Source organism: Petaurus breviceps, unplaced genomic scaffold (genome assembly GCF_028583685.1).
Source record: "Petaurus breviceps papuanus isolate PSGF00001 unplaced genomic scaffold, PetGlider_PUasm1.0 91041, whole genome shotgun sequence".
Taxonomy (NCBI): domain Eukaryota; kingdom Metazoa; phylum Chordata; class Mammalia; order Diprotodontia; family Petauridae; genus Petaurus; species Petaurus breviceps.
Genome location: NW_027187400.1, coordinates 14,222,549 through 14,247,785, shown reverse-complemented (window position 1 = coordinate 14,247,785; position 25,237 = coordinate 14,222,549). Strand labels below are relative to the sequence as shown.

The following is a 25,237-nucleotide window of genomic DNA, read 5'->3' as shown; positions in this document are numbered from 1 at the left end:
TTCTGGGATACATAGCAGGCAGTGGGCTAAACTTCACTAACACCTGTTGAATGCTTTTCTTTTTCCAACCTGACACCCATAAATTGTCATCTACCTGGGAACTTCCTGCTGTTCTTGTATTCTCTGGCTATAAATAGGATGAAGGTCCCCCGAAATATCCACTTTTTAGATTACTTTCTTGAAGACCTTTTAATAAATAGTGTGGACTTTTGAGAAGTTGGTGTAGGCATACCAGAACTAACTCTTTGGTACCTTTTACTGACATCTTTTTTTAATTTACTTTGAGCATTTACATGACTTGGCATTTTAAATTAAACGTGGACCCCTGAAAATCCATTTACCTCAAAGGATTAAGATAGATTGGAGCTATCTTAAAGCTATTTTCCCCTCTAGTAGAACCTTGAACATCTTTCATAAATAAGGAATGTTTCTTGGAAATACAATTCTCACTAAATTTCAATCCCAGGGGCACTTTTCTGTGAAGGCATGTTCCTGTTTTGTCCTGTCATAACAAATGCCCTTGATGATGTTTTGATAGGGATGTGGACAAGAAATATGACTATTGCAAAAAACCAATTAATGAAAATTTGCTAACGCATAAGTCTAGTTTTATTAAACATTAAAAAGAATCTTTTTTAAAATTGCAGTTTAGAACAAAACTATGGTTATGTTCATTAGCAGGTAGCTAGAGGATTATCAGAAGAGCAGCTCATCTGTTAGGTATGTAGGAAGCCAGTGACAGTTAGAAGCAGTGCAGTCTATTAGAAAACCTGCTCTGGGTCCACCCATCGCATCATGCTGAGCAAATCAGTGGAGCCTGGTTGCTTGAAGATAATTCATTACTATAGCTCTCTGTGTATTTTATCCCATTACGAACCTGTGAGTTTCATGAAGTCAGGGCACTGTTTCTTATCTCTACTTTGTGTCTTCAGGAGAGCCTAGCACAGTGCTTTATAAAATGTTTGATAAATTGAGTATGCTTTATAAGCTTAAGGCCTTGTTGTCAAGAAAGCCATTAGCTATTTGTCTCACTTTGGGAAATTATGTCAGGGGTGTGTGAGAACAATGAAAGAAGTTTATTAAATGATTGGCTCCTCCTCCCCCCCCCCCCCACAAGAAGTTACATTTCTGTAGTACTTTTTTATTTACAAACATTTTGCTCCCAATAACCTCCTAAGATGAGTGGTTCAGGTTTTGTGTAAGAAAGGTAGAGACTTTGCTGTGGTCACATGACTCCTAAGTGACAGAGCTGGGACTCTACCCGGGTCTTCCAGTCTTTTTTATACTGTCTTCTTATAGCCTGGGAAATTATTGATAAGTTTTCTCAAAGTGAAATTTACTTCTCCCAGACTTTTTTTCATGTCCACTCACAGCTGACTGAATAGTTATATTATTTGTCCACAACCTGATGTAGATTAGTACATAAGTAAAACAGACAATGTCACAGTATCTATTACTCATATCTTAAAAAAAAAAAAAGTGGGGGTGGGTTTCCAAATTCCTCATTGACCACTTTGTGTCCTTGGGCAAATCACTTAACCTGTCAGGGCCTCAGTGTCCTCACTGAGAACAAAATTCATAATTATTACTGAAATTTATACAACACTTGAAAGATCGAAATGCCCTTTAAATCTCTGGCTTCGTTTGAGCCTCATAACAACCCTGCAGAGTAGGCAATATAGTTGCCACCTCTATTTTAGAGGCAATGTACACAGTGAATAGAGAGTTGACTTTGAAGTTAGGAAGAGCTGGGTTCAAGTCCTTCCTCTAACACATTCTGACTATGTGACCTTGTGTCTTGACTTCTCAGTGCTCTAGGTAACTGTAAGATGAGAAGGTGCAGCCTACCTTGGTAGAGGGAATTTCCTTGCCCTGGATTTCTTATACCAGTAAAATCCCAGGTCTAATCCCTATCCCTCTCCCTGTTATCCAGTGCTCAGAGAAGTTAAATTAATCAATCAACAAGCATTTATTAAACACTTGCTCAGTTCCAGGCACTGCAAAATGTTAGAGATTTGAAAGCAGAAATGAAACAGTCCCTGCCCTCAAGGAGTATGTCTTCTAACTGGGAAGACAGCTTTGAGCACATGGAAGTATATACTCAGTGATTTGCCCGGGGCCACACACCTGGTGAATTCCAGAGGAGGAATTTGAACTCCAGTCTTCCGGACTGCAAATTTAGTCCTTTATTCATTACATTGTAAATAGAGGATTAGATGCACTCAGACAGCTGAAGAGGTCTCTTCCAGCTCTAAATCTGCAGTCTTATGAAGTTGGCTCTGATTTTTCAAATTTGATATCTGCAATAACCAGCTTTTAGACTTATAGATTCCCCTTTTACAAAACTCAGCTGTTAAATGTTAGCAGGGAAATGGAGTTGAAGACACTTGATAGTTATCACATTAAAAAACAGTTATTGCATTAATGAAATAAGGCTAAGGTCTTTTTAATGTTCATTACCCTCCCAGTTGCTAGTGCCTCTCCTTCCTAGCCAAGATTATCTTGTATCTGTTTTGTTATATGTTCTCTTCCTTTGCTAGACTGTAAACTGGAGATTAGGGACTGTTATTTTTTGTATCCCCCAGTGCCTGGTTATGTAGTAGGTACTTAATAAATATTTATTGATTACCAATGAATAGATTTGATTGAGTCTGTTGTCTCTGACTGGGAGTGGCAAACATTTTTGTCATTCTTTTAAGTTATACAGTTCATGGGCATAAACAAAAGCAAAAGGGACAGCCAGCATCCACCAAGTTTTATTAATATTATTAAAGTTTTTTCTCTAGTGATCAGTTGAGGTATGTCTTGAGATTTGTGTTTATCTACCAGACTGTTTTATGAAGGTTTTTTTTGGCATACAACACATGCTTGAGTGTATAGCAAATTGATTTAGGGTATGGTAATTTCTTTCTGAGAGACTGAGTGCCAAAAGAGTTTGTTTCAAAGTTTCAGAACATCAGCTCTTTCTTATGTTAATACTGTATGGCTCCTTCTTGTACTTGCCACAAGTCTCATTGCTAGGACCCATCACAAGATTTATCCACCACACTAATAAAATATGTTGGAGGAAAAAGTAAACTTAGGGCTGAATAAACAATTTTCCCAGTTAAACATTCACCTTAGGGAGGTGAAAAATGCTTTGGACTCCTTTTCTTTGGCATTTTCCTCCAAGAGAGCCTGACATGCAAAGAAAGTAAAAGAATAAAATTGGCCCAGGGCAGGAAAAAAAAATCCTCTCTTTTTCAAGTTGGCCTGTTTTCCTTGTAAGACAAACCTTTCATGTTTTATTGTTATGAAGTTAAAGCCTGGCCTTGCCTAGAGGTGCCGATCTTGGAGGAGAAACAGCTGCAGAGTTAGTGTCCCCAGATCAGGTGGGAGGTTCTTTGAAGCAACATGTTGCCTTTTAAAAGGAAATTGAGCATGTGAGAACTTGAACCTGCAAAACTCATCAACAGGTTCCACTTTGTTTATCTCTCATAGAATTGAGATCACTAACCAAGTGAAGCAAACCTGCAGACTACTTTTTGTTGATGGTATTAGTGTGCATGTGAACACAATTCTGCTGATAGTTGTATTGGTCAGGGACAGAGGCTTGTAGCTTTCTGCCTTAAAGAAAGAAGAGATAGGAAAAGACTGCAAAAATTGACCACTAATGAAAGGGAAACATCATGTGATTATTATAGGTAACAAATAGTTCTTATTCATGTGGATGAGGTGTATATATTTTCTTTCTGACCTCATAACAGGTTCTTTGATATTTCCTTTTGCTAGTCTAAACTGATTTTAACCAGATATTTAAATTCAGACATTTTTACTTAGTCTTTGTAAAAGTTGCATACTGGTACTTAAAAGCATTTGTATTTCATGATAGCAAGAATCAATGTGCTATCTTGAAGTCTGCACTTCTTCCAGTGCCATAAAGCGCAAATCCTTCATGTATTGGTATATAGGATCAAAGAATGTTAGCCAGCAAGAACTTGAAAGATCATCTGGTTCTGTCCCCGCCCTCATTGTACATACGAGCAAACTTGGAAGGGAAGTGGAAAAACCAGGACTTGAACTTGGGGTCTCTTGTTTCCTGGACCAAGGCTCTATCAGCAATTATTTATTAAATTCCTGCTATGTGCCAGACACTGACACAGAGAGATACAAACAGCTCCTGACCTCAAGAACTGAAGGGAGGAAGGAGTACACGCACGCGCGCACGCGCACACATGGAAATACACAAAATCAGTTTCAGGGTTGAGTACTGACAAAACTGGGGTTAATCTGTAAAGGTCTCATGAAGAAAGTGGCACTTGAGGCAAACTTTGAAGAACTCTTGGTATTCCATATGGTTTAATGAGTTATGACTGAAAAGAAAAATTACCTAGTGGACAGTCCTCTGGTGGTGAAATTAGCTAGGTTAGTCATAGGAATAAAGACAGAGTCTATTGCTGGGTCTGTATTTAAAGCCTTGCAGAGTGTAAAACCCAGCCAGAGCTTGTATTCTTTTGGCATAGCCTTTGAGAACCTAGTCACTTCCATGGCCCAAGGCATTGATTGTAACCTGAGGTGGAGAAGCCAGAAGTAAAAACTGGGGAAAATAAAGGTTTTTCTAGTTAATATTTATTCAGAGGGCAGAATGGTGCAGTGGATAGACTATTTGGTTGGTGTGGACCCTGAAAGATCTGGCTTGAAGTCCTGCCTAGTGTAGCTGTGTGACCCTGGGAGAATCTTTTAACCTTTGTGTGCCTTAACTCTTTGCGCTGAAGAAATCATAGATCCTTTGATGGGCATCCCCATATTGAACCAAGTTTGATTTGAGAAAAATTGAACATTGGAGACAAGGTGATTCCAGATCTTTTACCTGCTTAACCACTTAGTTGTGTGAGGATGGGTTGGCACCTCATTAATTTATCTTATTTCAAAGTAAACAGGTATAGTAAACACCTTTAAATGTGATAGGCCCTAGAAGAAACAAAGTTGAGTAAGACTTGGTCTCTGTCCATCCCTGCCCTGAAGTTGTATATGGTCTAGTTGGAGAGAATCTCCAAAGGCCTCCTTTTCTGTCTGTATAGAATGAGTGGGATGGATTAAGGTCCATTTCAGCTCTGAAAGTCTTATATTCTCATGTTTTGGGGTGTTTTTTTGTTTTTTGTTTTTTGCTTTTTGGAGGAGGGAAGGCAGGACAATTGGGGTTAAGTGACTTGCCCAAGGTTAAGTCACTTGCCCACAGCTTGTACGCGTTAAATGTCTGAGGTTGAATTTGAACTCAGGTCTTCCTGATTCCAGGGCTGGTGCTCTATTCACTGCACCACCTAGCCACCCCTCTCATCTTGTTTTTGATTTGATTGATACTGGTAGAAGCAGATTTGGCATTATTCTTGTTCTAGTGCTAGGAAAAGTTAATCATTAGAGAGTATACCTTCCATAGGGGGAAGAAAAGACAGGCAGTAGAATATAAGGGAGAAGAAAAATGCTGAAATATTTTTCTCCTTTTGGACTTTCAATTTATTTGCCCCCAAATTGCCTCCAGATGTAGAAGACCTAAAGCTGTGATTGTAACCCATTCTGTTTTTACTGGCCCATCTCTCCATCACATTGCCTGGTTTGAAATCTGTAAGCCAGTCCAAATTCTTTACCTCATGTTCTAGTACTAATTTGCCACGTTACTCATCTCTCAGCTGCAAGGGGGTGAGGCAAATAGCCTTGAAATTAAACTCAGTGTCATTTCATAAACTGGGCAATGCTAGATACTTGCTAGAGAGAATCAGTTTTAGTAAATCTCATCTGTGAAGTACTTGAACCCTTGCCCTACAGCTCAGGTAGCCCATTTATAGAACCAGATCATTAATTCTTAGACTTAGACCTTAGAGAATATTAGAAGATCCTGAGAGGTCTGGTAGCTTGCCCATGATCGGTAAGTAGCAGAGTACCAGAGCTTAGATTTGAACCCACATCTTCTGACTCTAAATCCAACACCCTTTCCACTACTCATCAGGGCAGTCATGAGTCTTAACAACCACTTGGCCTTGTGTATACTTGTTAGTAGCCTGGTTGCCTAGTACTGATGTTCTGTATTGCTGCATGGGGACCATGGATCATTTTCTGGCAGCATCTCATTTGGCTGGCAGGAACAGTCCTGGCAGTCTTTACTTGGAAGGTAGTAATCTCATTGGGGAATGAAATTGGAGGATTCCTTGGTCTTCTTTAAGATCCCTGCCTCATGGTTCACTCTTATCATCTGGCATCCCTGACTATATTTTATAAACTTATCTGTTTACTTGTGTTTTCTGCTGCACCACAGTTTAATCAGGGGAATTCTGAAAACAGTCTAGTTTTAAGGCATTGCAATCAAATGGTGCAAGATGTCTCACTATAAAAAATTTTTCATTGATTGGCCAATTGTTTAAGTTGGATGTAAAAATTTTGTGTAGTAGTCGGTGGTAGATCTTCACTTCCAGCTTTTCAAGTTTAACAGCAAAAACAATACCTAATGCTGGCTTTTTTTTTTTTCAGTTCAAATTTAGATCTTTACAGGCCAGCAGTCAGAGCAAATGAGAAGAAGGCACCCTGGGTCAGAGGTCAAAACAGTTTGTTCTATTAATTTTTGTAGATAGTAATTCTCTTCATAACATAATTCTTTAGGCCAGCAGCAGCTGGAATGTTGTAGAGGTATTAGAAGGGAAATAAATTAATTGGAATAGTTGTATGATGAGACTGTGACTTGTTATGGCACTAGTTTTTCCTCACTTGGAGATGACATGGATGGTTCAGATAATGTTGGAGCAGTCTGCAGATTGATTGCTTTAATCCTCATACCAAAACAGTGTGAAATTTTGGTTAGATATTCAAAACCGTGGGGATGAGACACTAAATAAAACAAGGGAGAATTCAACTTTATGCTTAATGATAACACAGTTATGTAGAGACTGATTGGTGATTGGTGGGTTGTCACTGAGTACATTGCGTGTTTGAAAAGGTTTGACTTAGGTCAAAATATCCCTGTAAAGCAGGTAGGTCTTTTATAATTGGATTGTGGAAACTATTCATGGAAGAGAAAAGGACTTTTAAAAGCATTTGCATTAATTCTGTGCCAAACCTAATATATTGAATTTCATCTCTTTTTTCCATTGTATGCATTTGTTGGTAAAACCAGCTCATCTCATATGGGGTGTTTAAAAAAAAACAAACAAACATTGAGGCCTTTGTACTCTAGCTTTAGTGAAAAAATTAACTTGCCTAATGAAGAAAGTTGGTGGTAGATCACATTCAGGGTTATTTTTTGGGGTAATATTTATGTTTTTCTTGCAATTGAAGATCCATGGAAAATTTAAAAACAGTTATTAATGCTTTGTCATTAAAATACATTTGCATTTTTTCTTTATATTTAAGGCCAGTTTTAGTGCAGAAGAAAATAGTAAAATGAGGGTGCTGGTGCTCTGTGATTTCTTCCCTTTTTTAAATTTAAAGTTTTTTTTAAATTAACAAAAATATATTTCTTACGTTCCCTTCTAAATGTTGACTTGCTGAACTGACTTTCTCCCTTTCTTTTTAGATCTTTCTTGCAGGGTTCACTGAGTGGGAGAAAGGATATATTTGTAAATGAATATAGCAACAAAAGACAGCAATGAAAACAATTTAAATAGATTTTTTGGGATATCTTTTGTTTCTTCACCTAGATTTCACCATATCCTTCCTCCTTCTCTTAGGGAGCTATCCTTCATAACAGAGTGTTTTGTTTTGTTTTGTTTTTTAAGAAAGAAAAAGAGAAAGTAGGAAAAAAAATTCAGTAAAATCAATCAAGACATGGAAAAAATCTGACATTATATGCAATATTGCGATATATGCAATATGTAATATTGTTGGGGTCTAGGCTTTGGACCCTCCCTTTGTAAAGGAATGGGGTTAGGGGCAAGAGTTTTCTCATATCTCTTCTTTGAAGCTAATCTTGATAATTTTCTAACATTTGGGGGTGGCTAGGTGGTGCAGTGAATAGAGCACTGGCCCTGGAGTCAGGAGGACCTGAGTTCAAATGTGGCCTCAGACACTTAACACTTACTAACCATGTGACCTTGGACAAGTCACTTAACCCCAATTGCCCTGCCTTTCCCCCCTCCAAAAAGCAAAAAAAAAAAAAAATTTAATTTTCTAACATTCAATAGTATATAATGTTTTCCTTTTTTTTTTTTTTTTAATTAACTTCCTTGGAGTATATGTCAGGTAGTGAAATCTGGATAAAAGAGTATGGACATTGTAATTATTTTATTTGCATCATTTCAAAATGGTTCTACCATTTTACAGCTCTGCCTACATGCATTAGTATACCCATCTCTCTTTTTGTAGCCCCTCCAACATTGACTATTCCCATCATTGATCATCTTTTTCAGTTTGCTGGGTAGGAGGTAAAACCTGAGGGTCATTTTTATTTGTATTTCTATTATTTTTAGTGATTTAGAGCATTACTTCATATGGTTGTTAATAGTTTGCAATTTTCCTTTTGAGAACTATTCATATCCTTTAGATACTTCTTAAGACTCTTAACATATTTTTGCTAGATGTTTACTTATCTTGGATATCAACTCCTCATCAGATATATTTTATAAAAAGACCTCTTCCCTGTAGTGCTTTCCATTCTTACTATGGATGTGTTTTTAATTTTTCTTGTGCCAAATGTGATTGTAAATTAAAATTGTCTCTTTTATCTTTTGTAATTACCTCTATCTCATATTTGCTTAAGAATGCATCCTCTGCCTTAATAGTATATGATCTTTTTCTCTTCTAATTTGTTAATAGTAAGGTCAAGTATCTATTCTAAATATATTGTGGAATGTGGTGTAAGATATTGGTATGAGCTTAACTTTTGTCATACTATTCTCCATTTTTTTCTGCAGTTCTTATTAAATAGGAGGTTCTTTCCAAAGTAGTTTATTTTTTCAGGTTGATCAAACACTGGGTTATTGTGTTCATTCATTTCTGATCCTTCCTTGTTCTGGTAGGTCAGGGGAATTCTGTAGAGATAATTTAACTACTCCTTAGCAAAGCATTTGATATAGGCTTATGCTATTCCTGTGGAAAAGATGGAAAGATGTGATGTGAGCTAGACAGCAGTATAGTTAGGTGAATTTGGAGTTGATTGGATGGCCAGATTCAAAATGCAGTCATCTTTAGTTTCAGGTTATATGAGGACTCGGATGAAATAGAGATATATTGCTGTTTAACATTTTTGTCAGGGACTTGGAATAAAGATATAAGTGGCATGCTTTTCAGATTTATAGACTATGCAAAGTAAGGGGGTGAAAGAGTCAGGATTCATAAAGATATTGACAGGCTTATATCATTGGACAGATTTTGATAAGATCCAGTTTAACAGGGATAAATATAAAGTCTTTTACATGAATTCAAAGACTCAATTTCACACATATGTACAAGATGAAGGAAGCATGCCTGGACAGAAGCTTGTCTAAGAAAGATCTAGGGGTTTAGTGGAATGGAAGTTCAATATGAGTCAGCAGTGTCATAGAGCAGGCAAGAAAGTGAATGGAATCGTAGGCTTTGTTAAGAGACAGTGTTCATGACTAGGGAGGGGATTATCCTTCTGCACTAGACCTCTTGTAAGACATCTGCAATATTGTGCTCAGTCCTGAGCACCGCTTCGTTTTTAGAAATGACATTGAAAAGCTAAATTTTCCAGATGGTGGCAAAAATGATGATGAGCAGTCTGGAGTGCATATCATGAGATCCCTTGAAAAAGTTGGGGGGTGTTTAGTCTGGGGAAGAGATGTCTTCTTGGGGAAACATGATTTTCTCCAGATAGTTGAAAGGTAGTCGCATGGCAGAGCCATTAGGTTTGTTCTGCTTGGCCAAAGAGGACATACCTAAGAATAATGGGTAAAAGTTGCAAAGAGGCACCTTCAGGCTGGAGATGAGGAAGAATTCACCAAACACTTTATTGTCCAAAATGGGGGGAGCTGCTCCCTCACTTGGAGACCTCAAGGGAAAACCTCATGAGCAGTCAATTTTTGGGTGTGGTGTAAGAAGGGATTCTTGTTCAGGCATGGGTTGGGCTACATAGACTGTCACTGAAGTCTCTTCCAACTCCAAATTCTGTGATTCTGGGGCATTGGAGACAGCGAGGTGGCACAGGGGAGAGAGAGTCTTGGACTTGGAGTCCAGAAGACCTGAATTATAATACTGTCTCATATACTTATTAGGTATTAACCCGAACCTGAGCAAGACACTTAACCTCCCTGGGCCCCATCTTCCCCATTGTGAAATTAGGAGGTTGGACTTGATGTCCCTTCCTGCCCTAAATGTATGCTTCTATGACTTTATTAGAGATGTGACAATAATAACCCACATTTCTATATTATCTCTTTAAAAAGAGTTAAAGCCATTTACCAATATGCCCTTCTGTTAAACGGTCTCTTGTAACAGACAAACAGTTAAATAAAACCAACTCAAATAGTGAATGCTTCTGATGGTGCATGTATATGCAGTGTTCCATGACCATAGTTTGCCTTTTCTCTATGAAGAGAAAGAGTTATTATTATTTTCCTAGTTATTATCATCTTTCCCCTGGGATTGAGGTTTATAATTACATTTAATCGAAGTATAGCTGCCTTTTGCTGTTCTCAGTTGCATTATTCCTTCACAGCAGTGTTATGAGATCAGTAGAGCAAGTATTTTTGTTAGCCCATTTTCTAGATTAGGACTTCAGGTTACTTAACTAGAAAGCTGCAAAGCAGGACTCAGACTCAGATTTTTCAACTCCCAGGCCAGTACCATTCTACCTCAGGAAAAGGGCTTTTTTTAAGATTCTTCAACATACTTCCTTCACCTGAAATGTGTCCTAAGACACAATTACTGTGTCTCATTTATAATACTTTACTCTCTGGGTAAGATCCTCATTCAGGATGGGTGAGAGAACCTAGGGAATGTAGCAGTGCTTTGTAGCAATTTCGAAAGTCTCTGAAGAAAGCTTTCCACCAGTTTTTGAGCCATGGAGAGCCTTTCATTAGGATTTTAGTGGACTGCAAGCTCAGTATGATTCAATAGGATCACATGGCAGCCAGAAATGCCATCATGACCTCAGGCCACGTAGTGTCTAGGTTGTGGGAGTTGATGTCCACTGTCTTAGTTCCACACACATCTGGATTGGTTGTGTACTATTCTCACCAACAGTTGAAAGAGGACGTGGACAACACTATACAAAGGAGAACAGCTAGGATGGTCATAGGTCTAGAGACTTTGTTGTATGAAAATTAGTTGGAAGGAGTCTTCCAAGCCCTCATTTCTATGTTTGATAATACTGAAGCTTAGAGAAACGATGTTACTTGTCTAAGGTTACACAGTCAGAACTGGTATTGGAACTCAGGTTCTATGATTCTAAGTAAATTTTTTTCTTAGACCTTCAGTCTAAGTCTTGAACACCAACTATCTTCTGCTAAGGTATTGTCGTAGGATCATAGCTTTAGAGCTAGAAGGAGCCTTAGACAGTATCTAATCCTAGGGAATGGGTCAGGGTAAGTGGATAAATTTCAAGGAGTCTGTGAACTTGGATGGGAAAAGAAATTATATCTTTTGTTCAATTATTTAAAAACACAATTCTTTGAAGGGATCCATAGCTTATAGGCTCCCAGAACAGGTCAGTGACATAAGGTTAAGAACCCTTGACCTGATCAAACCCTCTCACTTTACAGAAGAGGAAACAAAGACCCAGAGGGGTAGTGACATGACCTTCCCAAGGTCACATAGTAGCATGGTTGCAATTTGAATCAAGTAAACAGACCCTAAGTCCCTTTTCTCTCCAATATGTTGTCTTCCAGTTCTGTTGTACTGTCATTATGTGAGGTATAGGAATGAAGTTTTTATCTCTAGTTGTTGAAGTAGAAACTGAGTATATTGTAAAGAATTGGACAGTTTAATCAGGAAGACAGGACAAAAATGAAGGTTATTAGAGTTGGGAATTGTACTTGCAACTCTGCTCCTGGTGTTCAGGGGGACATAGCTCTGTGTTTTGCTGGTGGACAAAAATCTAAAAATTAAATGTTAATTGGATCGGCAGTATTGAATATGGATAGCATAATTTGTTTTCTGATAAAAATGTTTAACATGGCTCTTTTTTGTTCTCTCTACAGGTACAGGGTTTGGATTGGGAATTGTTTTCTCACTTACGTTCTTCAAAAGTAAGTGTCTATTGTTGAAATTTTTTGTGTGCTAGAGTAAATAACTCAAAAGCAAATATTGGGGCAAAGCAAACACTTGGGGGTGCCAGCCCTTTCAGTGCTGTGTAAGGCAGACTCAGATCCAGTCCAGATAGGTTGGACAGCTCAGAAATTGTTCTGAGCATTCACTGAGGCACTTGTGAAATTACAAAGCTCAGCAGGAAAACAGATTTCTAATTAATTGGTACTTTTCCATTTTGATGACCATTCCACAAACTTTTATTGAACTCTTGCCATCTACAAAGCTCCTCTGTGTCATGCACTGTGGGAGATAGGAAGATTAGTAAGGCCAAGGTTTTAGCTTAGCTTGAAGACAGCTAAATCTTCTTTGGACTAAACATTAAAGCAGTAAGGCCCCCATCCTCAAGAAGCTTAGAGCCTAACAGGGGTGATGATGCATGTACACAAATCTAATCCAAGGGGAAATGAAGTTAGTATCCTCAGAGGTGTGGAGCGTGTGCTTGAGGAATGAGATGGTTTCTGACTGAATCAGAGAAGGCTTCCCAGAGGAGGCAGCATTTGAACTGAGGAACAGGGGATAGGAAAGAAGGGCCTGACAGCAGTGGAGACTGGTGTGAGCAAAGGGCAGACAGCAACAAAGCTACTTTTCTTTTTAAAAGGGATTTCACAATCATGTTATTAGACCTGTCTAGCATGCTTTATTGGGTGCAGACATTTTCTTTTTTGATAAAGATTATGTGTCTGTTTTTCTAATACATAACAATCCTCCAAGGTAACCATCTTCCAGAGGAGGGAGAAAGACAAGAGGACAGTCAGTTTGCCCCTGCTTATATAAGTGCCTGCCCTAGGCCTCAGGGCTTGTGACACACCACCCCGTCTTTTCCAAAAGTTGGGGGCTTCTTGATACAAGTTACAGGAACACAGACACACGTCATTCTTGGCCACCTTTACTGTTCTAGGCAGAGTTCCACTATGGCACATGTGGCAGCATGTCCATGCTTTGTTGTTCAGTCTTACTGTAAAGAAATGACTGTGAGCATATTCAAAGTTGCCATAAAATAAGAAGTTCTAATTAGTGGATTAATATTTTAGGATCCTTTTCACTTACAAAGAATAAAAATGGTGTATGAAGAACATAGTATCATAGATTTAGAACTGGGTGGGAATTTGGAGATCATCTAGCCCAGGTGTAGGGACCCTGAGGCCTTGAGGCCACATGTGACCCTCTAGGTCCTCAGATGCAGCCTTTTGACGGAATCTAAGTTTTACTGAAGAAACCCTTTTATTAAGGGGATTTGTTCTGTGAAGTTTAGATTCAGTCAGAGGGCTACACCTGAGGACCTAGAGGGCCACATGTAGCCTTGAGGCCTCAGGTTCCCCACCCCTAATCTAACACAACCCCCTTCTTTTAAAAATGAAGAAACTCAGACCCAGAGAGAAAAAAGGTGACTTGTCCATAAGCTTGTAATAGTAGACTTGATGTAATTATATTAAGTTTCCTCATTGGGGCGGCTAGGTGGCACAATGAATAGAGCACCAGCCCTGGAGTCAGGAGGACCTGAATTAAAATCTGGCCTCATACACTTAACACAAAAAACTAGCCTGTGATCTTGAGCAAGTCACTTAACCCCAATTGCCCTGTCTGCCCTCCTCAAAAAAAAAAAAAAAAGCTTTGTCATTTACTAATAGTCACATGAAAGATAGATCAGTTTGAATGCCATGAGGAAAAGGGATCCTTCTGACTTCTTCTGTAGGGCTACTTAACAAATTGCTTATTGAAGTTGTCAGATCTTGGTAACATCCCATGAATTCTAGAAGAGTTGGTGAATTGACCTTCCCTGCTCTTTCTTTGCCATGAAGCACACACATTGCCAATAGAATCAAAGGGTATCAAAACTGGAAGGCACAACACCCTTATTTGATCAAGGAGGAAAAATGAAGCCCTGAGAGGTGGTGACTTGTTGACAGTCACACAGTCAGGAAGTGGCAAGGCCAGGATTGAGCTAAGGCAGGCTGGCAAATTCTCTTCCTTGATGTGGAAAGGATTTAATGTTTGTTGAGGGCTAGTGTATTTGGTATTCTTGGGTAATAACATCAGCTATGTTTTTTCTTAATGTTTTTGGATTGGTATTTTTTTTCTTTTTTGCTTTTCTTTCCCTTAGGAAGGATGTGGCCATTAGCCTTTGGTTCTGGCATGGGATTGGGAATGGCTTACTCCAACTGTCAGCATGATTTCCAGGCCCCATATCTTCTGCATGGAAAATATGTCAAAGTACGTACAGAACTGATATTTCCTTTCCCTTATATTGACTCATTCTGCCTTCTTTCCTCCAGAGGAAATATGTTTTTTGCCAGGGCTAAAGAGCGCCACCCATGGCAGAGAACTTGGAGAAGCTCTCTGAGCTCTTCTGGCTCCATCAGGTTCTAAAATGCATTTTGACATTTAACTGTGTTAAAAAAGTGAATATGGTCATCCCTAAACACAAGTCAAAACTTGAACACAGCTCTGCTATTTCCCTTCAGTCTTCTCTTCTGCAGGGTAACCTTTAAGCCATGTGTTGTTTTATAAAGAGCTTTGGATTTGGAGAGAAAGGGTGGCTCTGCTCCTTAGCATTTGTGACCATGGGCCAGATCCTTACCCTCTCTCTGGGTTCAGGCTCCAACTCTTTAAAATGAGGGCTTTGATAAAGTGATGGGGAAGATTCTTTCTGGCTCTGAATTCTACATGTAGTGCTAAATTCTCTGGGTCTTGAGAGCCAAATCAACCAGAGATTCAGCCTTTTCTACTCTCAGGTGTTTGTTCACATTCAGATAAACCTTCAGATATATAGATTTCTGTCTTTGAAAGCTTCTCATTTGGAATCAAACGAACAATACACATAGAACAACTTTGTTCCGGGTTCAGTGTTCTGTAGTATCTCACACTCATAACCTAGTTTTATAATAGCTGGGGATTACCTGGTTTGGTTTGGTCTTTGTTTTTTGGTACAGGTGGGAAAATTGAGGCACCGAGGAGTTATCGACCTGCTAATAAGCATTTAAACCATTTGTGATAATCTTGGGAACAGATACGTTGCCAGATCTGCAAAGAACCTTAGAACTTTTAATGTTTGGATTTGGAAGAGACCATAGAACAAAAAAATATGAAAAAAAGCCTGAAAGGTATCTTATAGGATCATAAGAAGGAACCTTAGAGATCCTTCCAAGCCTCCTACTTCATAAAGGAGAAAATTGAGGTTAAAAATGGTAAATGGATTTCTACAAAATCATGCAGATCGTTCAGAGGATCAAGATTTAAACTAGAATGGATCTTAGAGGCCGTGTTATTTAACCTCCTTTTTTTTAGCAGGTGAAAGAACTGAGGCCTAAGTGACTGGCCCAGGGTTACATAGGTAATAAGCAGCTGAAATGGTCTCACACGGCGCTATGGTGGCTAGAGCCCTCTGCTTGTGCTGTTGCCCCTCTAAGACTAGTCTCCAGATGGATGTTGGTTATTGAAACAGTTTGGGAAATAACACAGCCATACACTGGGAGGAAGTATGGTACAGTGAAAACATGGCTGAATTTGGAAAAGATTTATGCTCTGGTTATTCCACTTACTAGATCCCTTTGGGGAGTCACTTTGACACCTTTTGGCCTTAGTTTCCTCATCTATTAAAGTACTACTAAATGAAGTTGGACATGAAGATCGCTAAGGGCCCTTTCCGCTCTAAATGCTGTGATCTGACATTGTGTATACAAATATTGTTATTTTGGGAGTTTGACTGATTTGCCTTTATGTTGTTTAATCCTATGATTTGAGGCAACAATGTACAGTGCAACTTAGAGTGTTAACAACCTTCCCTGTCCTTATTTACTTAGTAGGACGGTCCCTTGGTAAGATGTTTTGGTGATAGGCTAATAAAAAATACATCTCTTCCTCTAGTATGGTGGGTTCATGCCTCAGCCCTCTCTACAAAGTAGAGCCTAAACCACATGGACCTTTGATGAAAGAAAGCATTTAAAAATGGCAAAGGACCTTTTCCCCTTGTTAAATGGCGTTGAAGGTCCAGCTAGGAACTGAACCCACTGTATTAATCTTCACAGAAGCCATTTCACAGATAGAGAGATTGAGCCTCAGAAATGGAAAGTCACTTACCCAAGGCCACCTATAATTATGGGGTTACCAGATCCCAAGCCCAAATAACGAGACTCTACTAGCTGTTTGGCAGTCTTAATTTTAAATCACGTTGGACCTGCTGTAAGACGACTTAGTGAGAACCAAAGAGGGTTTGGAGCAGGGAGGGTTGGCGTGCTAAGAACTCTGGCAACCTCCTCTCCCATTGCACTGAATAATTTCTGTCCTGTAGCTAAGGGTGGTCCAGCTCAGGATGAGGTCATCAGTGGGCCGGTGCTGAGAAACAGCACAGCTGTTTGCGTGGCATTGAGGCTGAGAACAGGCAGCCCCCCCCTCCCTCCCTGCCTGGCCATTTTCCTGGCACAGACCAGCCATGTGCTTGGGCTAAAAGAAGGGGGGCCAGCCAGTGAGACTTAATTGTTTCAAACCTTGACATTGGTCCAAGATGTTTTGTCATGGGTAGTGGCCCAAGGGTGATTAGCTGCACAGTGTCTACTTAACGGTTGGTGGTTAGAGTGGAAAATGGTTTGTGTTTTTTTTTTTTCCCCAAAAACCAGACCTGCCCCATTAGAGAATGGCTTTGTTACTTTATCAGAACTTGAGTCTTTGCTCTGGTGCTGTCATCCTTTCCTCTTCAAAATGAGTGTGATACTGACTTGAGGCTTAGATGAATTAGTGGCCCCAAGTCTATCTGTAACAGTTTAGTTAGATCATAGATGGCTGGTGGGGCTTTGTTTAAATTTTAAAAGACTTGGAGGATCTCATCCTTTGTGAAGTGAGATGGGAAGGAGTAGTGCTTCACGGAGGAGGCTTCCCAGCAGTGGAGAAGGCAAGGTCCCAGCCTCTGACTTTGCAGAAGATCATGGCCACACTGAAACCCTGGGGTCTGGCATGAATCGGGCAGTTAAAACAGGGAACCTGTACCCTGTCTCTGCAGCAATAATCTGAGTGCTCTTGCCTTACAGGAGCAGTGACTTATGACTGAGAACATCCCAGTGGGAGGAAGAGAAATCATGTTTATTCCTCAGGAATATTGAAGTGCCCTGGAGTAAGCTGAAATTCTTCTATAACAATGTTATCTGTAAATGCTTTATACTCCAGCACACTGTTTATGTATTTGAAACCAAGTCTGTTTCTTGTTTTGTATTTTCTCTCTGGAAATTGCAAGAAGAAGGTCTTAGGAGAAATAAATTAAATGAAAATAGGATGAGGTCTTGTGTGTTTCTTCCTCTGTGCTGTGATTGTAAGGAAGACTGAAATGCCAGCAGCTGTGACCACCTGGTTGAAGCTACTCAAGCGTTTTTCCCAAAACACCAGCTGTTGTGTGTCCCTCCCCACTCATGCCCTGATGTATGGTTTACAGAACAGCTTCCACCTTGTATATCTCAGGCCAGCAGATTGCTGCTGCTGCTGGTTACAGTGAACAGAATTTGAATTTTAGAGGCTTTTTGCCCTTCTGCCTTTTCCTCATTATGCAGGGCACTCAGTGGGGAGATAAATATCAAATTAATTTGATGCAATAAAAGATAAACAGAAAAGGTCTGGGGAAGGACTGAAATGTACACTGATAGCAAGAACTGGACCTGTTATCTCATTGGTCTAGAGAAGTCCCAGGTGAGAAGGCTGCCAGGGCAGGTTGGCACCTTCTCTACCTCAGAGCACCTAAAGGTTAAGGGACTTGTCCAGAGCCACACAGCCATTATATGTCAAAGGCAAGATTGACCCTAGGTCTTCTTGGCTTTGAGGTCGGCTTTCTTGTCACTACACTAGGTTGCCTCATGAAGAAAAATGCAATACAAAATCAAATATAATCAGTACTTCTGAATTCTCAATAGATATAATGTGCTATGTAAGTTGTTATAATGATTGATTAAAAATATGTAGCCTCATCTCTCTCCTTCCTGCCTAAGGGCATAAGGAACAGCTCTTTGTCATGTTGGAGAGCCCTCCTTTCCTACATACATTAACACCACTGAAGCCCAGATGAGTTTTGGCTCTGGCAAACCATCTGAGAGTGTTAGACCATCAATTAGGGGAACTGGTGTTGGCACAATTCAATTATCTACTTTGCTATCTGATTCTGGTGTGGCAGCAGCCAGGGCTGTTGGGAGAGAGTAGGCTTTCCCACTACCCATTAAAAAGATCAAACTCCTGTGATTGGCATTCAAGGCTTTACACAACCTAGCACTTCTCTATATTTCCAGCTTTATCTTCCCATTGACATCCAGCCCAATTTGACCCTATGTTTCTCTACCTCCATGCCTTTGCTAACAACTGTTTCCTATGCCTGGAATTACCCCTTGTCCCTAACTCTGCCTGTTGACGCTCTGCCCATCCTTAAAGGCCTAGCTTTAATGCCACTTCCCCTGTGAAATCTCTGATTCCTTGATTTCAAATGGGAAATGAACCTTCCATTCAGTCTGATATGATAGCACATTAACTTTTTACATTTGTTCCATTCTCATTTGTACTATTTAAGGCCTGGTTAGGTGGCACAGTGGATATGGTGCTGGATCTGGAGTCAGGAAGACCTTGTTCAAATTTAGACTCAAGATGCTTACTAGCTGTGTGACCCTGGGTGAGTCACTTAACCCTGTTTGCCTCAGTTTCTTCAACTGTAGAATGGATATCATAATAGCATCTACCTCCCAGGGTGGTTGTGAGAATCAAAGGTGGTAATATTTGTCAGATGTTTTATAAACATTAAAGTACTACATAGATATTGACTCTTCGGATTTATCAGCATACATATCATATCCCCATCACCATATCTGAATCTTCTTCATGGTGGATACTGTGCCTTATTTATCTTTGTGTCTCCTTTGCACTGTGTTCATTTCACACAGTAGGTACCTGATATAAATGTGTATGGTTCTATTAAATTAACTGAAACACTGTGTAAGAAGGGAATGTAAGGACCTGTTTAGACCTCTTATACTTGCCTCCTTGGTATTTGTATTGGAAGCTAATATTGGTATTCCCCTAATTAAAAGTTGTTTCTATTCCAGTGTGAGCCAGGCATAGAGAAGAATGATTTACTTCTAAAAATGACAAAGTGAAAATACAAATTGTGCAATCCTTCTCCGGCCCTGCCAGCAAAATGAGGAGGGAAGAGACACTGCAGTCTGTTCGTGGTATCTCTCTATGCTTTATTTGAGCCAGGAGTTCATCCCTGTCAGTACTCCATCTGCCAGTGCGTAAGCGCTCCATGTCTTCTCATCCTCTGGGATTCTTGACCTCATTGACCTCATTTCTACTACCTACCACTAATGTGACCTTGGGCAAACCCCTTAGTTTCACCAGGCCTCAGTTTTCTCATCTATAAAATGAGGGCATTGAACTTCAGGGGTGGGGAACCTGTGACCTCAAGGCCACATGTGGTTCTCTAGGTCCTCAAGTGCAGCCTTTTGACTGAATCTGAACTTCACATAACAAATCCCCTTAATAAAAGGATTTGTTCTGTAAAACTTGGACTCAAAAGGCTGTACCCAAAGACCTAGAAGGCCACATGTGGCCTCAAGGCCACAGGTTCCCCACTCCTGGACTAGATGATGTCTGGGGTCCCTCCTCATTCTATGATCCTATAAATTGTGTATAGAAGATTTACCTATTCCACATTCTCTAATGCCATCATTGGCCTTTGGGTGACCTACAGTTTGGGTTTTTGAGATCAGTGTCCTGTGATTTGCAGCTATGTAATTTAAAGGTGGGCTTTTGTGGCAAGCAGTGACTTGGTATCTTTAAAAGTCCTTCACAGTATCCTAACTGCAATCGAGCCCAATCTTATTCTGTACACTGTTTATATATACTGTTATGAGCTGGATCAGTGAATTACCCATTCGCCTGCATGATGTAGGCTACATTTACTTTGTTTTCCCAGTGTGGATTGTTAGACCAATTTTTTTCCCCACTGACCTTGGATCTTATTGAGGAGGGTGGTCTCTAGCTTGGTACAATCAGCACAACCTTGCTATCTTATTATTCAGTCAACAATAGTCATTTGGATAAACCCCCTTCTCCTTGGCCTTTTTTACACACAGTTTACACCAGTTAAGAAACTGGTCAGCTCTATGGGGAAACAGCTTCTGATAAATGTTTAGCCAAGAGAATAGTTTGATGTTGACAGATTCAACCAATGTTGAGTATTTTGTGTTTCTGTCCAGTCACATTATCTATCATCTAAACAAGATGCTGTCCAAAACATGTTGTCTGCTCTTGTCCCCTCTTCTCCCCCTTCCTCTCCCTTCTTCAATGCAGTCATTGAATCAGGCAGGGCCTTTGGCAAAAGTACATACTTGTTCCACTTCAAACTTAATTATCAATTCAACTCCTCAGAGGCTCTTGTCCCTCCATGGCTATGAGAGTTCAGCTCTCTCTAACATAGTTACCCTCCTAGAAACAAATATAAAGAATTCCTGGCTTTAAAATGATAGAAACTCAGCTGGGCACAGGATGCTGGAATATTGTGGTGGTACCCCAAAAGTATCCTACCCTGCCAACATATATAAATATATATACTCAGTGTTGACACTGTATAATTTGGCCCAGAACAATATGTATTTGGAACTCATTTAGGTGAATGAACTTGGCATTGCAAGGATCACAGAGAACTTAATCAGAATGGAAAGGAAACTGGGTTTGTTGAAAAGGGCAGTAGCTCTGGAGTCAGAGGATCTGGGGCCACCCTTGCCCCTGCTAATTATTACCTTTGTGTTCTCTGACAAATGGCTTAACCTCTCTGGGCCTTAATTTGGGGTTGGGGTATTTTCAATCAGATGGCCTCTAAGGATCTTTCTAGTTGTTTCATATGGCTAGCCTTACTGCACAAATGTCTTTATTTTGAGAAGTGACTTCAAAGACCTCCAAAAGTTTTTCCTAATCTTCCCACTCTCCTACTTTAGGAAATGCCTCCTGGCTTCCTTCTAGCCCCAGCTAAAACTCCACCTTCTACAAGAAGTTTTTCCCAATCTTCCTTAATTCCAGTGCCTTCCTTTTATTAATTTTTCTTATTTATCTTGTATATAGCTTGTTTACACATTATGTTGTCTCTTCCATTAGATTGTAAGCTCCTTGAGGGCAAGGATTGCCTTTCCTCTTTTTGTAACTCTACTTAACAGCTGAGCAGTTACAACTCCCTCGTCCCCCACTTTACATGGCCCTTTTTCTTGTGCCTCCCTAATGCATTTACCTTGTGTTCTGTATTTTGAACCTCTTCCGATGCCCTTAATGTATTCTATATTGTTATGTCCCTCTGATGCACTTACTATGTATTCTGGGTTATTTATGTATATCATATCCTCCTACTACATGTAAACTACTGTAGAGATACTACACCTTAGCTAAATTTTGTGATGTGGTTCAGTATATTAAATGAATATGTTTTATCAGTGTATATGACATTAAAGAAGATGAATCCTAAGTTCCATGAACTTTTCGTCTAATCTGCAGCTAAAACCTTTTATGTGTTTCTTCCCCCATTAGAATGTGAGCTCCTTGAGAGTAGGGTCTGTTCTAGTTTTCTGTCTGCATCTGCAGTGCTCTGCACATTAGTGCTTAGGAAAGGCTTCATTCATTCATTCATTCATTCACTTGCCCTAGTGCCGTCCACAGAGTAGCTACTTACTGCTTATTGAGTTGAATACAGTAATAACACTAGTAATAACACTAGCTCAGTTTGTACATTTGTACCCCCCCATGTACAAAAGCTGGGTTAACATTTAATGAACATTACCTTCCTCATGTAGCTCCAAGAAGACATCTTCACTGGCTTGGTATAAGAAATGTAGAGATTCAGGACAGACCGTAACTGGGTAATTTTGCATTTGGTTCTTCAAAATCTCTGTTTACATTTTTTTTACCTTATATATGTGTATATGTATATACAACCAAGCTATAATTGCATTTTGCTGGTGTGGTCTAATTTGATTGATTGTATTGTTGAATGGCTATTTTGACTCTGACCAAATAAAGTTTGCAAAGTGTTTCCACAAGGATGTTATCTATAGCATTGGGTCAGCTCTCATCTTGAATGACCCTGGGGCAGAAGCTGTTTCCTATTGTTTCATTTTGAATTGTGTGGAAGGCTGGAGGTGGAAGGCCAAAAGTGGAAATTCTAAGAACCAGGAGGAATGTTAAGTTTAGATAATCAACTCATCTGGAAGCGATCACAAGTTTTTTTTTTTCCTTCAAGTCTGCTGCAATCACCACTTCCTTCTCAGATCCAAAAAGGATCATTTGAGGGTAAACATGGGGGCAGAGCATGGTGGACCAAAGGCAGCAGTTTGCAAATTTACTCATTTTGTAGAGCAAGATTTTGACATGAGAATCTGGGACTCCTAAGAATTGGATATATGGGTCTTTCTACATAATTAGAACTTGCAGAGACTTTAAAGGTTATTTTGGCCAATCCCCTCATTTTACAGATTAGGAAACAGACTCAGAGAGAAACTGATTTACCCAGTATCAAAAAACAAGTCAGTTACAAAATGGAATTAGAATCTTTGTTTATAGGAAGCCAGTGCAGCTTTCCTAATGTTGTTCATGGCAAAGTGGTCTATTTTCTGCCTTTACAAATAATCAGAAGACTAATATTTGAAATAAATATGGCATATGACATAATTGGAGTTTGCTGTGTAATATAATATAGAATAAGAGACAGGGAATCAAGCCTGGTTTGTAATCCTACCTCTGCCCCTCACTAACTGTGACCTTAAGCAAGTCCCTCCTCTTTGCTAGGTCTTATTTTCTTCCTTTCCAATGTTTCCTATTTCTGACATTCTCTGTTCTCAGGACTCTTCAAGCTCTGACATTGTTTCATCCAAAATCTCTTCTGCTTCACTTCTAACTTCAACATTCTATGATTCTCTATACTTAATAAAACTTAGAGAAAATGCAACCCCAGTGTTTATGGGATCTATCTAGGTTAGGATAAGTGATGTCCAAGATAGAATGGCTCTTTTTAATGGATTCCTGGATGACACCTCATAAGATAATTTAAAATGTGCTGGAAAGCACACCAAATTCCTTGCATTTTTGTAATGTTTTTTTCTTAAGTTACTCAAATAACTACACATTAATTATATATTCTTAATACTCATTGAAAAAGTAGCATCAAAGCTCTTATGCCTTTTCTCCTTGTTCTGTTTGATAGGCAACTTGTTTGTGGACCTCAGTTTCCTCATCTGTCAAATGAGGGAATTGATAGACTAGGTCAATACTTCTCAATATTTTTTAATTTAAAGACTTTTCTAATGTTAAAAAAAGAATTACAGACCTCTTTAAATAGTAGCTAATTTTCAGTATCTACTGATAAAATCCATAAAGACAACCTACTAAATAGTCACAACAGCATCTACATGCATTTTGAGAAGTAGGTTGTGTACATGTGAGATATTATTTAGTCTACAGACATTTTTTGTTTAGTTCTAGATCCTTAGGATCCTTGCAAAAACTTCGTGGTTTACCAGGCATCTGAAAGGGAAGGGAATAAGTATTTAAATGGCACCTACTACATTTCAAGCAATGTGCTAAGTGCTTTGCAAATATCTCATCCTCACAACAATCTTGAGAGATAGATGCTGCAGTTATCCCCATTTTACAGTTGAGCAAACTGAGGCAAACAGGCTAAGTGATTTTTCCAAAATCACATAGCTAATAAATGTCTGAGGCCAGATAGGAACTTTGCTCTTCCTGACTCCAAGTCCAGTTCTCTAGCCATTGTGCCACCTACCTGCCCACAGAGTGGGAGTGAGTGGGTTATGATGATAGCCAGGGTCTCTTCCAGCTCTAAATCCTGTGGTTTTCTGATCCTTCCAAAATCCTCCTGTAGCCTTAAAACAAAAACAATGGGCGGCTAGGTGGTGCAGTGAATAGAGCACGGGCTCTGGAGTCAGGGGGACCTGAGTTCAAATTTAGTCTCAGACACAACATAAAAAACTAGCTGTGTGACCTTGGGCAAGTCACAACTCCTATTGTTCTTCCAAAAGCAAAAAAAAAAAACCCAAACAAATAAAAACAACAAATCAAGTATTGAGCAAGCAATCTAATAAACTTCCATAAGACTTGCTTTCCTTACAACCCTAGGAGGTAAGAAATGTAAGTATTATTGTCTTTATCTTACAGGTGAGGAAACAAGCTTGGCAAAAAGTAAACTGATTTATCCAAGGTTTTATATACACACACATGCTCCAGAATATTCATAACAACATTTTTTGGTAGTAAAACAACAAAATAAAAAAACACCCCAGAAACATTCAGATGGTCACCAATCATTGATTGGAATCATAGCCAAACTACTTGTGCTATCAGAATGGAATACTCTTGTCCTGTAAGGACAAATGTGAAGGAATTTAGAGAAATGAGATCATTTATATGAACTGATAATATAGAGCTGCATTTTGGGTCGTGGAACTTGGGTTCAAATCCTAACTTTGCTGTTTACCAATTGAGTGACTGGAGAATTGTCTTAATTTCTGTACAAATGAGGGGGTTGAATTGGATGACTTCTGAATTCTCTTCCATCTGAGCATCTATGATCCTGGGGTAACAAGCCACATTCAAACCTAGACTCCCAGTTTAGTGTCTTCCCCTCCTCCTACTCCAACCCTCCATTCAAATCAACAAACATTTATTAAGTCCTACTATGTGCAAGTCAAAGCCAACTGAGAGTAACTAATGAACGATCACTACTCTTGCCACCATCTTACACTTTTCCTTATCTCACATAAGTTATATATGGCTCCAGGTGTTACAGGAGCAGGGAGAGGAAGAGAGAAGAGGCTGAGAAATAAACCCTTTTGAGCCCAAGAGCCCAAAAGTCAGTGATGGAGCTCCATCTGACATTTGTCTGGGCATGCTTTCCCTCAAGAGACCAGCCTTTGCCTGGTTCCTTTTCCACAGAACTGACAAGACTTCCAACCGACTCCAGCCTTTTGTGTGTGTGTTTGTGCAG

General features: G+C 39.4%; 2 protein-coding genes across 2 annotated transcripts in view; one reads left to right on the top strand and one right to left on the bottom strand.

Annotated features, from left to right (window-relative positions):
• The window catches only part of MICOS10 (mitochondrial contact site and cristae organizing system subunit 10), a 45,358-nt gene extending 27,866 nt beyond the window's left edge, over positions 1–17,492 (top strand). Inside the window, exons 2-4 of the mRNA XM_069079164.1 lie at positions 12,123–12,170; positions 14,333–14,442; positions 17,253–17,492. Of these exons, the coding sequence (XP_068935265.1) occupies positions 12,123–12,170; positions 14,333–14,442; positions 17,253–17,261 (167 nt within the window). The 3' untranslated portion in view covers positions 17,262–17,492. The remainder of the gene's footprint in view (positions 1–12,122; positions 12,171–14,332; positions 14,443–17,252) is intronic.
• Positions 1–21,981, bottom strand: part of LOC138154412 (aflatoxin B1 aldehyde reductase member 4-like) — a 351,006-nt gene extending 329,025 nt beyond the window's left edge. The window contains exon 1 of the mRNA XM_069079155.1: positions 21,976–21,981. The gene's annotated coding sequence lies outside the window, so the exon portion shown is untranslated. The remainder of the gene's footprint in view (positions 1–21,975) is intronic.
• Positions 21,982–25,237: the final 3,256 nt, after the last annotated feature.